General features: G+C 33.9%; 1 protein-coding gene across 5 annotated transcripts in view; it reads left to right on the forward strand.

Moving 5' to 3' along the window:
• Positions 1 to 16918, forward strand: part of LOC144966314 (pleckstrin homology domain-containing family A member 1-like) — a 32540-nt gene extending 15622 nt beyond the window's left edge. The window contains exons 14-16 of one of the 5 annotated variants that reach the window (XM_078902554.1): positions 667 to 690; positions 4629 to 4646; positions 7875 to 16918. In XM_078902554.1, the coding sequence (XP_078758680.1) occupies positions 667 to 687 (21 nt within the window). In that variant the 3' untranslated portion in view covers positions 688 to 690; positions 4629 to 4646; positions 7875 to 16918. Of the gene's footprint in view, positions 1 to 666; positions 1972 to 4628; positions 4647 to 7874 lie in introns of those variants that run through there. The other 4 variants (XM_078902552.1, XM_078902555.1, XM_078902553.1 and 1 more) reach the window with 4 other exon arrangements.
• The last annotated feature ends 664 nt before the right edge of the window (positions 16919 to 17582 follow it).

The raw sequence follows: 17582 nt of genomic DNA on the forward strand, positions 1-17582 counted from the left end.
TTGTAAAAGCTTCAAAAGAAAAGTATTTTGTTCTTGTTTGTACCTTTTCACACAATGGTCATGTTTGCATTACAACATTTTCGACTGCCTACCCTTTTGTAACCCTATCACTCCTATTTGGAATACTCACATTACAAACTTCTATCCTCCTATTATAGCTCCAAACCATAATTTGTTATACAGTTTTTTACTTCCTCGTGTTCTTATTATGCTATTCCTCTTCAGCTTCTTTATCCTCTACTTCCTCTTCCTCTTTTTTTTTCTATCGTCCTTTTCCTCATTTTTTTTTTCATCCTTTTTCGTGCTACCATACCTGCCTACTTTTACAGATCATCCATAATTGTTACACAAATTGGGTGACAGTTATGGACTTGTGGAAACGGGAGAAATATTACAGATTTTGATTTCACAGAAATTTAATCAAAGTGTTGGATAATTTTTTTTATTGAATTACCACAGTAGTAAGAGAAAAAGAAAATGAAATTTTCAAGTAGGCAGGTATATGCAACTGCTACTCCTTCTCCTCTTCCCCTTCTCTTTCTCCTATTGTCCTTTTCTTTTCATATTCTCAAATTTACACCCTTATTTTTAATAAAATTCTCACTTGTGTTTTGTTTGCAAGACTAAACGCATGTAATTTTATACTATCTCCTTGCTTTTTTAAAGTATCAGCAAAACAAGGCATAAAATGTAAGTGTTTTCATTTATATTTAATCTTAAATTTGGCCGCTGTTGTTGGTGCATGCATAATTGATTAAACATCGTTTAGAAATAATAACTTTAAGACTTGTGTATTTTTTTTGTCATAGATTTACCTCAAAACCTGATATTAAAAGTTATGATATGAACTGTTTTGATTTTGATTCAACTTTATTTCCTTTTTATTTATTTATTTATTTGTCTATTTTTGTTTTTACTTTTATCTTTTGTTGTTGTCAATTTGCTCTATTACTGCTTAACATTTCTCAATTTGTATTTTTTTTCTTGTTGGCAAATCCTTAAAAATATTCTGTGTTTTAAAAAATATATTAATCTCATGCTTCTCTCATTTTTTATCGATTCTTGTTCTTGGATTTTCTTGTACTTTGTTTCTCTTTGCTTTTATTATTGATGTAATAATGATAATACTAAATATAAAATTCACAGCAGGTAATTTTTGATAAAACTTGCGTATTTAAAGCACCGTCTGATCCTCTTTCTTGCAACAGCATTTTCAGGACTATGATATAGTAGCACATTTACCCATAGTATCAGTAATGTAAATAGATTTGACTCCTGAGCAAGCAGTCTTTGGGAAACCCCCCCCCCCCCCCGCCTCCGGAAGGAGTTTCAACAAGTGAAAATAATCGGATGACGTTTAAGAACAAAAGGAGAGGTACTACATCTAAGATGTTTTTTGACTCTGAATTGTGAACAAAAATTTTAAACCACCTCTTTAAGCAAGCAAGAGAAACTAGTAATCTGTTTTATTTTTTAAGTGAGACTGACAGCAAACCCAATGTTGATTTTGTACAGCATAATTTTGTTTCAAAGGGTGGTTTTTACTTCGAGGGAATTACCCCAGGTTGCCCTATATATTGCTTAGCTTAGGAAGAATTTTCTCACTCTACGAAACACTGGCAGATTAAAATTTAATTTGATTGTTGTTATGATGCCCGCTCTGTTTTGATTTATAATAAGTATAATGAAATCAAAAGGTCAATGTTACAGAATATGATATAAAGGTTGTGATGTGACATTGACATTAAAAGGAATTTGAACCAAACATTACAGGGTTTTACCTTGAGGAAGTGACAATGTAATGTATACAGTTTAAACAAAGGGAAAATTATTGCTGTTTGTGAACACTGCTCTTGTACCCATAATCGACTTCAACTCATATAAAAAAGTTGATAATGTCCAACTCCTAGACTCAATGACTAAATTAAATGATGAAATCATAGTTTTGCCCATCCACTCTTTAAAGAAAAAGTATAAATTATTAATAAACAAACAAAACAAAAGACATAGCAACCTTTTTAATATCCAGGATGATGTGTTGCCTACATTTCTATATGCAATGCTATGAATATTGAATACCCCAGAATCTCACTCTGTTATTGAAAGATTAACAAACGAATAACGGATTACCAGAAGTCATCCAATCAATTTTCATTGCCTCATATAATCATCCGCCTTCTCATATACACAATTGACAGTCCAGGAAGTATAGTAAATGTTGTGATCTAAATATGCGGAAGCAGACTAATGCTTTGTTCTCAATCAATATCTAACCTAATTGCATATAACTCATGGGAGCACAACATTCTTGCTATGGGATTAAAGCAACATCTGAACAATGATATTAAACAATCAACAAGGATGATGATGATGATGAAAATCATAATCATCTTTATAACTAATAATTCTTCTTCTTTTTTCTTCTTCTTCTTCTTCTTAATAATATAATAATATAATAATAATAATAATAATAATAATAATAATAATAATAACAACAATAATAAATAATAATAAATCACAATTTTTTACCTAAATACGTTGTCAAAATGTTCTGCTGATTTTAAAGTCAATGACAAGAAAATTATTTGACTTTGCATGTTAATTTCTCCATTGAAGATATGTTGAGAGAATTTTCCATGGAACACGAAATATATGATTCATAATGATGATTTGAACAAAAAACAAGTGCATGCCCATTAAAATAGGTATTTTTCTTATGTCTGTTTGTCCCCTCCTGATTTTAAAGTTTCCAAAGTTGTCTTATTCATTACCCCATAAACTGTAGCAGAAACCGCTAAAATCAATATGGAAATTCTGTGCCATTTCATTAAGATTTAGAGGCTTTTTCGGTTTATTGCTCCAAAAGATTATCAGTCTGGAGGAGAAAATTGAGTTTCCAAATGCTTTCATTTCTTTGTGTTATATTTTATCTTTTAAAAGCGATTTCTACTACTTCTATTCTTGATAACACTTGTGTGTTCTTTATTTCTTTATTTGAGTTAGTTATGCATGCTTTCCTGTCATACATTGGGGTTCTCTGAAGAAATGAATCAAATTGTACTTTTCTTAAGTCTAGATGAGATTGACCTTATGACCTGTTCTTTGTTGATAGTAATGAACTTTTGCCACAACAAGCTGCAGTTACAGTGAGAGTAGCTCTATAAGTAAATGATATTATCAACTTGTCAAAGATACACATCTGACACTCCTTTATGAAGAATATTAATTACATCTATATGGTACATTTTGACAATTTACTCAAAGCTAAGCTGTGGTTACATTTATTTACCCAGCAGGTCATATACCTTACAATCTAACTTTTACACTGTTAATTGTCTTTTGGGCAAAGACATATTTGTTTAGTTTGTTGTAGCCCATTGCCACGTTCTCTCTGTGACATCAAATTTGAAGGAAGTCATGCGTTATGGACACACATTTGAAGAGATTGATTTAGTGCCAGACAAAGCAAAACAAAAACAACGAAAACACCCAACAGATCTGTATTCTTTAACTGAGGGTCAAGCCTCAAACCTCCTGAGGTACACCTCATAGGTTTGCTGATGGTAATTTAATGCTCATCTTCTTCACAAAGAGTGCATTTGTTTCGCTTTATAAGGATGCAATGTTGAAGCCAAGAAAAGAAAATGATAATTTCCATTCATTTTAAATTGTCTGCATCTTGACCTTCACCAAAGTTTAATAAAAAGGTATTCACTCAGCCATTGGCACATGACATAGTTCACTGCTTTGTTGTCATAGGCTATGGACATTGTGTTTCTTGATTCCTAACAAAAAACAATGAAAACAGACTGCGTATCAAGCATTTTCTTAATCAACTTACTTACAAATTATGGCTTCGGGTCAATGCCAACATTCCCATTGTTATCTCTGTGATTGGAGCATGCACATGACATTTCCGTATGAACTTGTGAGTTACCAGAATTCTATGTGTATAGTTCTACGTGGAGACAGAGGTTAAATCATTAATAGTACCAAATAATTGATCAAATTTTTGACAGAGGTTTTATACTTCCATTTATGAATGAGAATGCATATCAAAAATCGTTCCTCCTTAATCTATTTGACATAGTTTTTTTAGTTCAACTTTGAAGTTTAAATTTGCATCTCATTAATATGGAAATTAGAAATGCTTAGAGACACAGTACATGAACTTCAAGATAAGGCCAGTTGTCAATTTTCAAAACAGAGGTCAAGAAAAAGACTAAGATTGTAGGAGAAAATCAATAATATTAATTAATTACTTGTTGAGTTAATACATGGTATATACATTTTTATGTTATATGCTTTGGGTATTGACCACTCTTCTCGTATGGATAGGTGAGGGAAAGAGTTTCTGTTTTTTTTTAAGCTTAGTACTGATTTTTATAATGACATAGCTACAATCAGAAATTGATAGTGAAATTACCACAAGTCATTTTACTCATGAGAACCCTGCCCCAATTTTTTCTAACTATTGCCTGGTTATTCATTTTTATGATTTATGTTTTTGAGTGTGTGTTTGTGTGTATGTTTGGGTGTTTAGTTGATTTTATTTGTTTTATGATGACTTGACTAAAATCGTGTTCTTGTTTTCCTTCCTTTGTTGTCTTCCCCGTTGCCTGATGCAGAGAAACCGTTTTATGTCGGTAAGTGTGAACCAACCTCATTATGTAACCATAATTTTTCTGATGTTTAAGAATAATACATCGGATATGTATAATTTTATTACTTTACTGCATGGCAACAGCCATTGGCTGGATAGTGTTATTGGATAACACAACAGTATTGAGTCCCACTGAGTCATTCTTCTCTATTTGGACATATTTGAAAAAGGTGAAAAAGATATATGTGACCTGCCGTCTCAAAAACAGTATTATGTCGGATTGGATAGGACCCCAAAAAGTGAATTTAGAATTAGACTTGACTTACTTGACTTAGATGCCTTTCGCGTCTCGACCGAAAGATCGGGTCGCCTTGGCTGTTTCCAGTATTTCCTGTGTGAGGTGTCTCCAATATTGCCGGTCCTCTGCTAGGGTTCTCAGATTTTCAAGGTCCCCTGCCGTTATGAGACTAATGCTTTGTCCAAGTGTTGTGAGGTTTTTGTTTAGGATCAGGGGGAGTGTTGTGATCGGTCTTCCTCTGAAAAGGTTCCCGTGTTTTTGGAAGTATCCCGACATGGCTTGGTTTGCTGGTATGTTTTTGTCCCTGCGTAGTATGTGACCGAAAAGTTGCCATCGTTGTTGTAAAATGTCAAGGGAGATTGGTCTTTCTTTTGTGATCTTATAGAGTGATTCATTTGAGATCTTTTTGGGGTATTTGATGTCCAGTACCCTTCTTAGCTGTGTGCGATGGAAGGCATCCAGATGTTCTTCTTCGGATTTTGTCAACGCCCAAGTGCCGCAGTTATACAGAAGTACCGGTTTTACAAGAGCATGGTACAGTTTCAGTTTGGTTTTTCTCTTTATTTTGTCACCTCTAATCCATACATTGGTGAGTTTACTGAGTGCGGCGTTTGATAGCTGTTTTCTTCTTTGTACATCCTCGGTGTCTCCAATTAGTGAGCCGACTTTCTTTGTTCTTTTCCATTCCTCTTTGTTCCTCGATATTGTTGTAAATTCGGTTTTATTGGCATTGACTTGGAGGTTATATTTCATGAGGGTATTTTGTATGATGTCTATATTTGCTGGTGTTGATCCAATAAAATCGACATCATCTGCATAGGCGATTTCTCTAGGGATTGCGTTCTCAATATGAGTCGTTGGTTTTGGAATGACTTTTCGAACTTCTTTCAGAGCGTGTTCTAAGTATATTGTGAACAGAATCGGGCTCAGACTATCTCCTTGGGGGGTCCCGATGTTACTTTCGAACTGCGTCTGTTTTGTGGCCCCGTATATCCTTGGTTGTATCTTTGTGTTGCTGAGGAGAAATCGGATTATTCGGAGCTCGTCTTCGTCTACTATTTCTGTTAATATCTCCAAAAGTTTTCCTCTGTCGATCGTATCAAAGGCTGCGGACATATCGATTCCGGATATTGTTAGACCAATCAGAAATTTATCAGCAATCTGAGTGATTGTATTAATCTACACCAAAATGAATTAATATTATACTACTACTACTAGACATTCATATTTTGACTGTCATTCAATTTCCAAGATCTATTTCATCCCGACATAATACTGCTTTGAGACGGTTGGTCACATATTATGTGTACCTTCATAAGAAGTGGCTTTAATTTAATTTTTTTTTTATTACAAAAACTAGTTTGTTGTCCTGATGTTGTAAGCTCCAACTACGAAGAATGATAATTGATCTAGCCTTCTAGTGAACACCGGTAATAATACATCATTTTAGTTAATCATATGAAGTGGAAAGGGAGCAAAGAGTAACGCATGATTTCTAAAACAAGAAAAAGACAAACCCAAAACGAAAAAGGTTGTCATCGGACTTGTTAACTGAAAGGCTTTTGTGGTAATAAATCAAATAACTACAAAACCTGGAAAAGATCAATGGCACAATGCCATGACATATCAACACAGGCACATTTTAAAGTGGATAGTTAATAATGTTGGGTTGCCTTTTTTTTTTTTTTGCATGATGTTTTATTATAACTAGTAATTCATTTGACCTGCTTGTTCCTTCTATGTTTTTCCACCATATTTATTTTAATGAAATTTCAATTCTACAAATAGAGGAGGGAACCTGCTCTTGACATACAAAATATACATAATATATATTTCATCAAAAACCGCTTATAATGTCATTTTCTGATATTTGGTGTTTTTCTTACCACTGCTAATGTGCGTGTGTGTGTGTGTGTGTGTTTGTGTGCGCGTGTGTGTGTATGTGTGAGCATCTTTGAATCTTTGGTCATGTGTGTTTGTGTGAGTATATGTCAGTTTATGTCAATGTCTTTATTTAGCTGAGGTTATATTTGCATTTTCGTCACAAAATTGCGGACACCTAATTGACGCAGCATGAGAATGACAAGCTAAGACAAAGCGACATTCGAATTTGGCGCAAAGTCTCAATAAAAATACCCCCCTTGGGCCAATTGAATGTTCTGATGAAAGAAATGATGCCATTGGTTCAATTGATAGTACTTTTGGTTTGGATTGCATATTCATTTTGCCTTTCAAGACCGGTCGCACTGTCTGGTCGTTGGCCAGTTGGACAGATTCTGAATCTGGCCACACAGTGCGGCCAATGGCGCTGAAAGAGTTAATATTATTGATTTCACCAAAGATCTAAGTCTTAAGTCTAAGGTGGGTCGAAGATTTTGTCTGGATGTGAGTATAGAAATACTCCTTTGCTGGAGGGTTTTCTATTGGTCCACCTTTGCTGTCTTCTCTATCTCCCCATATCATTTGCCCTTTTTCATGAGGTCCTTGGTCCTTGGTCTGGAATGAGACAAAGAAGAAGACTGTCAGATCAGCATCACGGAATTGGTGCTATTCAAGTATTTTCTATTATTAATTCTTTTGTGGAAGATGTAATTATTATTATTATTATTAGTAAATAAAATGCATTATGTTGTCCTTTGAGTTGATCTCTTTTGGAGAGGTGCCTGTGCTATTTGTGAGTTTGGCCTCTGAGACCTCTTGACATACAGATGAGTTGCTCTTGGGATATACATTTGTTTCCTGATTTAGTAAGTCCCCTTTGTCTTTCTTTTTTCTTGAATACTTGTAAGCGTAAGTATAATTTTTGACAATGCCCTCAAATTCCTTATTATTGGTGTTGAAATAACCTGAAAATGTTATTATTGCTGCTGCCAAAACCCTTAAAACCTAGAAAACAAAAAAAAAACAAACAAAAACAACCCAAAAAATCGCAAAAGTCCGTAATAACATTCATTCTGTTCCCTTGTTACACAGGTCAAAGAAAAATCAAGAGGAAACAACAAAGAGTCTGGTCGATTTCCAAAACAGCAAGATCGATCCAAAAGGAATCTTCTAATGTGGTGAAGATTGCCTCAATCATCCCCCTGGACCACCTAGTCACCAATTAGGAGCCATTTAGTTGTTTGTCAAATCCTGCCATTTCTATATTTTTTTTTCAAAATAAGGAAGTTTACAATTTTTTTACGCAATGTCTCAATATTTTTGTCTCTTGACCCTCTTACTCCAAAAAAATTATTCTCCCGTTTGTGATAAATTGGAAGGGAAATTTTGCATCAAAACTTATTTCATCTGGTATGTTTGTATTACATTAGAAATATTGATATAGACAATGATGGATATTTTTATTTATTATTTTCTTTATGAGTGATGTTCAGAGGGGATTATCTTTTTTATTTATTTTGAATTGCGTTTGGAAAAAGAAAATATATGAAAATCTTAATAACCAGATTTTTATGTTCGGTAAAAGTGGCATATCTGCTTATCCATGCATTGCAAATCTAACCAGAATCAACAAAATTTGAGATTGGCATTTATAAATTTCCTTGAACTCCATAAATTCATAAAGAGATACTAGTTTAATGCACAAATGAAATTTTAAGAATTTCTCTCAGAAACATCTTGACACAAATTAATGTGTAATTATTTTTGGATTGCTATAAATTGGCTGTACTTTTCTGTCCATGATGTATAATATGTCATTAGCACCTCCATGACTAGATATTTATCTAGCTGTTTAAATCAAAGCCAATGGCCTTCATGTATCGGGTAAATTAAAACTTACCAGGATTTTGTGAATAAACACGATGATTACACAATGATGACAGTACAGTAGAACATGAAAGTAACGTACTCGGAAATAGCGAGAACTCGGAAATAGCGAGTAAAATCTAAATCCCCGTTTTTTCCCCTTATTTGAGTCAATAAAATTAGCATGAAAGTAGCGAGTATGAAAAAGAGGTCAACTCGGAAATAACGAGCATTTCCTGCCCCAGCCTAGGACTGCGAACGAAGTAAAGCAAAACAAGAGACAATGGCAATTTAAATATTTTTAGTGGTTTAGCCTAGCCTCTTTTCTTTTCTTATTTTTCGTTACGAGTATTATTACATAGTAGCCTAGTCTGTGCGACAACAAATTTGGATGGGGGTTGGGTTTGTGTGCGTGTGTGTGTATTGGGGGTGGAGGTCAATTGTTCACCCAATGTGGTGCCACGCGACGCGCGAGGTAAGCACATGTCAACATGCCTCACTTCGCAGCATCGGTCAGCGAGTAGCATCGTTAACGAACGACACGATCAGCGAGATAGGGGAGTGTGGAACCATTATTTCAATGGGTCAGTGATTGAGTGATGCGCTTGCTTACCTCATCAAACATGCCGAGTGCATACAAACACTCGCGCGCACACGCACACATACTCACACACACACACACACACACACACACACACACACACTTCTATGTTCTTGTTTTTTTTTTCTAGTCATGATTTTATTTGAAAAAAAACAAAAACACAAAAAACAACAAAAAACCAAGCACTCTGCCACTTCTGTGAAGAAATTGAAATAGGGGCGACGGCTTTTACTCGAATTACACACTGAGGGGAATAACCAGCAATATTATAACCTTTCCTGGCAACTCGGGAATAGCGAGAACTCGGAAATAGCGAGTAATCAGGAGTGGACCCGTCGAACTCGCTATTTCCGAGTTCTACTGTATTATGTAAAACTAACCACAGCAAATAAGTTTGCCTATACTAATAGTTCTCTTGTGTTTTTTAAACCAAAAATTTTCTCTTTTGATTTTGTTTAAGATTTTCTCCATATCAATTGTGTCACAGTCTAAATGATTAGACCATTCACTATTAATATTTATTATCATGTATATATATATATATATATATATATATAGATATTGTAGCAAAATCAATTATCAGTCTGTTGTAAGCTGTTCAATAAGGACCCAGATTACTATTTGATTTCAAATACTATTTTTGATCTAAAGAGTTCATTAAACATCTTGAGCTTGTGACTTTCTTAATCGAGGAGATGTTTTCCGAACTTACCCATAACCCTGAACGTGCAGAATTCGAAAAAACAATACTGTATTCTGTATGCAGCATTCAACTTTCGAAATGTAAACGATCTTTAAGTGGCAAATCCTACCAAGAGTGAAATCATCATAAATCATGAGTAGTTTACCTTGATCCAGTGAGAATTTCTGTATGGCTGACACTTAACAGTTGAAGCAGCTTTCATTCCTGTGGTGTTATTTTTGCGTTTTTCGTGTGTCATGGCAACATTGTTTACCTTTCAAGATGGATTCTGACGATGAGGGGGGAAGTATATCGACACGACGTTGATTCTGACAATGGATATGTTGATGAAAGCAGTGAGTACGGCGGTTCAGGTGAAGAAGAAGGTTCAGTAAGGTATGATCGTGTGGTGGCAGTGTTGGTGATGGTGGTAATGGAGCAAATCAGGGGTCGTGGCACAGGGGAGGTGAAACACTGAATGATGAGGAGAATGGTAATCCTAGAGAGTGGTTGATGGATTTTGACCAGAATGGCGTCGGACTGAGTAACATTGATGACATTGGGTGGATTGGTGAGCACTTTAGATTTTTAAAGACCTTTTTATTATTGTTTTTTTTAAATTTTCCTGTTCTCTATGATTTGATACAATATTTTTTTTTCACTTCCTCTCCTCCTATTTCTTATTAGAAATGATGAAAGCCACTGCTTTAAAAATAATTTTTTTTTACAAAATCAAGTTTATTTACTTATTACATCAAACACATTCAGACTGTCTCCCACATGTATAATAATTCAGAAAAAGACAATGTTTTCATACTAACGCATATTAAAGAGCTTTCCAAGATGGCCACCAAAGTCATGTGACCTAATTTCCATATTCAGTTATGTCATTGTGTTGCTTTGTCATACATTTAGGTACTCTCCAAGTTTCAATGAGTTTGCCTCATTATTATTTTTTAAATTAATTTTTCCATGAAAACCACCTTTTTTTAATGAAATCCCTCAAATCCTTCCACACTGAGAGTTATATAAGATGAAGCACGTTAAGGGATAATTCAGGTTTTATGATGTGATCTTCAAGAGGAGTATTTTCCTTTTACTTCAGTCATGATGAATTTTGTGGGGCATTATTTGAAATTGCATTTATAACTTATCACTTGGTTAGAACAAGAGAACAGTACCTAGACAAATGAAAGTCCTTTTATAACCATAAGTCAAAGTCCTATGGCACCACAATGGATCCCAGCATGTGTAGCATCTGCCATACCATATTCAATAAGAAAGTTTGGACAGTTTCATGGTAGATGGGGGACAGCGTGGCTCAGTGGTATGGTCTTTGCTTCTTCTTACCCGTAAGGTACAGAGTTAATCTACCTGCCGCACTATGTGGCCTTGAGCAAGTCATCTCACCCAGCTCACGTTGCTGTGCTGCATTGCGGTTGATGCCTGGGTTATTCCAGTCTTCTCTCGGAAAAGGATCTAAAGATAAATTTCCCCTTGGGGAGGAATAAAGGGAATTTTTAAAAAATTTTATGGTGATAGAATTTCTGTTTCTTATGTGACCCTGACATCTTTCTGCTGTTATTTTTTTCTTTGGATGCTGTTACTCGTGTTACAATTACAATTACTTAAAATTATTGTCACAATTTACAAATTTTGAAAACTTATCCTGACATACTCAGTTAAAAATCTTGGAACTTGTACTTGTAATATTGTTGTAACTTATTTCTTTTAAAAAATAAAAACGACAGTGACAGTAATTGAGCAAACTAAGCCATGTCACATGTAGTGAAGTTCTTAATTAACCGAGCTAACAATAGACAGCTATTATATATGCTAATGCTGCTTCTAGCTACAGCTGCTTTGAAATATTTCACATGTGTTGAATACTCATATATGGATTTTGATAATATCTGTATCTGATTAACTAACTTACACGTTTCATTCATCTTATTGTAAATGAGTGCTGAAAAACGAATGTTTGTATGATGGGTGAAATTCCCCTTTGGGTGGAGGGGGGAATGTTTGGGTCAGAAGGTGCTACATCGATCCATCTTTGCTATGTCTGCTTTTCCCCATATTGCTTGTTCTCTACTGGTGGCTTTGTGTTGTTGTTCTTGAATGAAGCCATTTATACCAATCATGTAATGTGTTTATTTTTCTTCAATTAAATCATCTCTCTATAGTTGTGTTCTTTGTAACCATTTGAGTTGTTCTTTGTAACCATTTGAGTGTATTCCTCTTAGCAGGATACTCTGCTAGTCTTTTTAGGAGTATTAGGGCATCTCAAGCTAAGCATACAGATTGTGTTTCCATTTTGAAGTTGTCTCCTATGTCTCACCTCTTCTTCTGTGTTTGTTTGTGCTGACATTGTTTTTCTTTTTAAATGATGTGCTGACATTGTTTTTCTTTTTAAATGATGCTTAAAGGTCATTATGACGTGAGAACATCTGTAAAATCCCTAAAAGCAAACAAAACTAACAAGCTGTCAATCGTTTTCCAAACAGACCCCCATCCTTTATATTTATTGGTATAGATGAAGTGTGTATGAAAAGGAGACAATGGTCATGATACAGCACAGACCATATTTTTATCGTCATTGACTTTGCCATTCTTGCCTAAAAGAGTATTTTATAGTTGTTAAATAACTCATTTCATAACAATTAATCCTTTAAATGTGATATTTTATTAATTTGATTTACAGTAAAAACCGGTTTAATCAAAAACAGGTGAACCAAAATTATTCCATAAATTAAAATATTGAAAAATTCATGTTGAGTCTTTTTTACTCTGCTTTTTTGATACAATACTCACTGGATTCTTACTCGCTGTTTAATATGGCATGCTGGAGCTAGGTAACTTAATTTTATCTATATAATGTCGTTACCTCCCATGAACATTGGATTCTTAGATTCTAGCATTTAAAAAACAAATTTTGACTTCTACCATGGGCATGCTAGAATCCTGCAAATACTGTACCAAATATTTTTACTGTTATCACCACCACCAAAAGTAAGAAGCAAAAATAAATTATTTAAAAACGGAAATCATGTCCTTAACAACATTATCATATACGCTGAGCTGAGGCTGAATTAATTGCATTTTTTAAAAACGAGTTTTGTACAGTATCATTTCAGTGCTGACTATAATCCCCCCCCCCCCCCCTTTTTTTTTTAGCATAATGGAGGCAGCTATGTGACAACTATGTTACTTATGAATCATAAACACCCAATTTTCCTCTGGTGTGCAATTACAACGTAAACCAGAATATTTCCAAACCGAAATTGATAGTATAATCCCTTAAATGTTGGTTAAACCGGTTTTTACCTTGCATTTAATTGGTCTATTTGCCTCGAAGGCTAATTTATTAACTAATAAATAATATATATCAAAATAGAACATTTTAGTTCTTATTCTCTCAAGATGATTATCATGTAATCCTTGATAACTCAGCCACAGAATGATGGGCATAGCAAAAAAAAAAAAAAAAGTCAAAGGAAGAGGGTGGAATGGTTCAATTCTACTGTTCCAACTTAACTTTTTTGCAATATGAACAATAATTATTCTCAAATATTCGTGCCTGTAAATATATTAATTTATGTTTGATAACTAGAGTAGAATGTCACTTATGTATTTTAACAATGATTATACTAATGCAAATATGCCAACTGAATTTTATTTAGGTATACAGTACAAGCCGCTTAATCAGAACAAAATATAGAGGTACCTAAATGAGTCAATAAGATGTATAGTAAAATAAAGGGAGTAAAAATTACTCTTATAAAAGATACAAAACAAAGTAAACGACATTTCAGCCTTTGGCCTTCTTCAGGTAAACAAGAAAAGGATATATGTTATGCTAGATTGGCATTATAGTTAAAACATTATACCTATAATTTATAAGTAAAAATGTTTGTGTGTGTGTGTGTGTGTGTGTGTATGTTTGTGTGTGTGTGTGTGTGTGTGTGTGTGTGCAAGGGAAGGAGAGAGAGAGAGAGAGAGAGAGAGAGAGAGAGAGAGAGAGAGAGAGAGAGAGAGAGAGAGAGAATGAGATGAAGGAAGTAGGCTTGTCGTCTCTTCTTTCTATCTACAATCCAAATCACTCTCTCCACTCATCTACTTCCCTGTACTTGAACCGTTTGATTCCTAAGTCGAATTTTTCATGACGTTCTTTCGCACATTCTGCTCCCTCTGTGTGGAAGGCCCTTTCATCAGACACTAGACACTGTAATTTTCTGCCCTCCTTTAGCCTCTATGAAGACAGTGCTTCCTTTCAGTTTTCTATGAGTGATTTTATTGAATGATATATTTGATCGCACGTGCATATATGTATAAGCGCTTCTAAGCACTTTTGGTGGAAATGGGTGCTTTAGAAGTTATGCTTTATTTTTATTATTATTATTATACATTTAATCGGAACAGTACAGTTATGCAGAAATCGTTCCAATTAAGCGGCATTCCAATTAACCAATATCACTTTTGGCCACTATTTGAACAACTTAACAAGACCACACATAACTTTTGCAGTGGCTATATAAAGATTTATAGTAATGCCGAGCATACTTTTATCTGTTTGTCTGAAATTTTGTTTTCCATTCTCCGTTACTTTTAACATAACAATATGTGTAGTTGTGATGGAAGTTGAAAGAGAATGTATTCCCTCTATCTTACAACTTCACATTCATATGGAATTGTCACTGCACCAATATCTCAGAAAGATGACAAATAAATACATATATATGCCATGAATCCTGATCCACAATAATCCATAAAACATTATACAATTTTAATCAGTGTGGCATGCCTCATCAAAAGCAAATCAATTGTCGCATCATACTCGTGGTCTAATTAATCATTTGTTGCTCACCAAGACTGGCAAATGTCTAAAATATAATGTATTTCCATATTCAATGGAACGAGAGGTGAGGGAATCAATGCCATTGTTAAGTAATCAACTGTTTTACTATTTTGAAGACACAGGATGACTCCATTCTTGTTCCTTTCAGTGGGAATATTCATGTTCTTGATTACATGGAGAGAAAATAATCTTAAAATACTTGCAGGGCTCTGAAATGGTTCCAATTAACCAGCATCTGTTCCAAGTAACCAGTAGTAATTATATAGAGAAGATTCTGTCATCAAGAGATCGGCCTGATTAAGCGGCGTTCAATATTTATTGTATTTTATTTTATCAAGTAATTAATTAACTGAGTAATTAGTTAGATTTTCAATTTATTTACTGACCATAATAACTATACTGTTATTGTCATCATCACCATGTTTGCTTTTTTCTGTTGCAATTTATTTAAGTATGTACTTCGTTATAATTAACATACAATTATTTGTACAGTATTTACTCTTTGTTGGTTGTTTGAATTAAACTGTATTCACCTTTTAAAATGCCCTTAGAATGTCCTTTTTTTAAATTGGCCAATAATGTAAGGAATTATTATAATAGATAAACAAATCACTGTGTGCATGCGCATATGTATGTGTGTGTGTGTTTTTGTGTTTGTGTTTGCGTTTTTCTTGTATTTAAGATTTAAAAATATATTGGAAGTAATGCTTTATTAGGTCTGGATTTATAATAATAATATGTTTCAACCAAAGAAATATTAAATTGCGAATGGGTTATTAATGAATGTTAGTTAATTCGTGTCCCTTTTCTGGAATGAAATGGAATGATATGGCGCGGTTTTCCCTTGGCTCTTTTGCAGAGGCTGAAACCTTCTAATATTAGTTTTTGAGTTTTATTTTGTTTTTAAAAAATATTTTTTAATGGGTTTGAAAGTATGAAATGCAATAATGGAAATGTAATTTTCATCAAGATATAGCTAATTAAAACCATTAATTAAAAAATATGATGTTGTGATTCGCTATTTTTGTACATGCTTCCGTTTTTTATTACACTCGACTCTTTTGATCCGGCCCCATTATCATGTTATCAATATCCACTTTAAATTGTAAGTTTTAAGTTTATGCTTTTTCCATTGAACCTGACTTATCTGGAGTCAACAGTAGTGTAGTAAGTTGTACTACAACTACTATTACTAATGCTTCTACTGCTATTACCATTGCTGCTACTACTACTACTACCACCATCACCACTACTACTACTACAACAACAACTACTACTACTACTACTACTACTACTACTACTACTACTACTAACTACTACTACTACTACTACCTGGGTGGGGATCCTGACCTCCCATAGTGGGCAGGGCGGTACATGCTGTGTCTTCTATACCCCTATACCCGTTTTCCACTTGTTTCCTGTCGTTGTCTTGGAATGAGATTACTTAGTTTTGTCCTGACCCTGGCTGGGAAGAAAACAGTCGAATGTATAGTTATAGTTTTGGGAGAGGATATTTCTTTCCTTGTAAATCATCTCTCTCTTATACATTGTTATTTTTTTTTTTTTTTAACATTTGTAAACATTTGAGTGTATTCCTCTTAGTAGGGGGGACCTGTGCTTGTGTCTGGATGAGACTTTTAGGTGATCTCAAACTAAGTACTTTGATGGTGTGCTCTTGGAATCTACATCTGTCTCCTACTTGAACCAATTTCCCTTTGTCTTACCTTTTCTTTGGTGCTTTAATTGTAATTCTAGAACTTTTTACTATCCCATTTTCTTCCTTTTTACTGGCACCGTAAAACCCTTAAAAACAAAAATCAAAAACATTCTACTATTACTACTACTACAACAACTACATTACTGCTACTACTACCCAAGCTGAATGGAGGTTATGAAACCATTCACAAATGTGAAGATGAATTCAAGGCTTGGCTCGACGCGACAGATCTGAAAGTGTGACCCCACCATACGATACTACTACTATTACTGCTACTACGACTGCTACTACTACTGCTGCTGCTGCTGCTATTACAACTACTACTCTATGCTGCTGTTACTTGTTTTGGGGATTAGTAAGTTTATTGTGGGCTGGGAAGCTTGACTCCAGCAATATCCTTAATTAAACTACATACCCCCCCCCCCCCCCCCAATTCCTCATAGCTTAAAACATAATAATAATAATAATAATAAAATAATAATAATAATAAATAATAATTAATAATAATAATAATAATAATAATAATTTATTGTACAAATAGCAATTATTGTTAGTTAAGCTCTTTATGGGTAAAAATACTAAAATATGTAATAAGTGATAATAAACTGATTGTAATGAGGATAATAATAATAATAATAATATGATAATAATAATAAATAATAATGTAATAATATATAATAATAATAATAATAATAATAATAATATAATGATAATATAATAATAATAATATAATAATAATAATAATAATAATAATAATAATAATAATAATAAAGAAGAAGAAGAAGAAGAAGAAGAAGAAGAAGAAGAAGAAGAAGAAGAAGAAGAAGAAGAAGAAGAAGAAGAAGAAGAAGAAGAAGAAGAGGAGGAGGAAGAAGAAGAGGAGCAGGAAGAAGAGGAGGAAGAAGAAGAAGAAGTAGTAGTAGAAGTAGTAGTAGTAGTAGTAGTAGTAGTAGTAGTAGTAGTAGTAGTAGTAGTAGTTGGGTGAGAAAACAGTGAAATATAACGTCCTAAATTCTTTTTATTTATATATTTATTTATTTCGTTATTTATCTTCGTCATAGATATCGTTGCTGCTG

This window comes from Berghia stephanieae, chromosome 2 (genome assembly GCF_034508935.2).
Source record: "Berghia stephanieae isolate SIO BIC M18660-M18661 chromosome 2, UCSD_Bste_1.3, whole genome shotgun sequence".
In the NCBI taxonomy this organism is placed as follows: domain Eukaryota; kingdom Metazoa; phylum Mollusca; class Gastropoda; order Nudibranchia; family Aeolidiidae; genus Berghia; species Berghia stephanieae.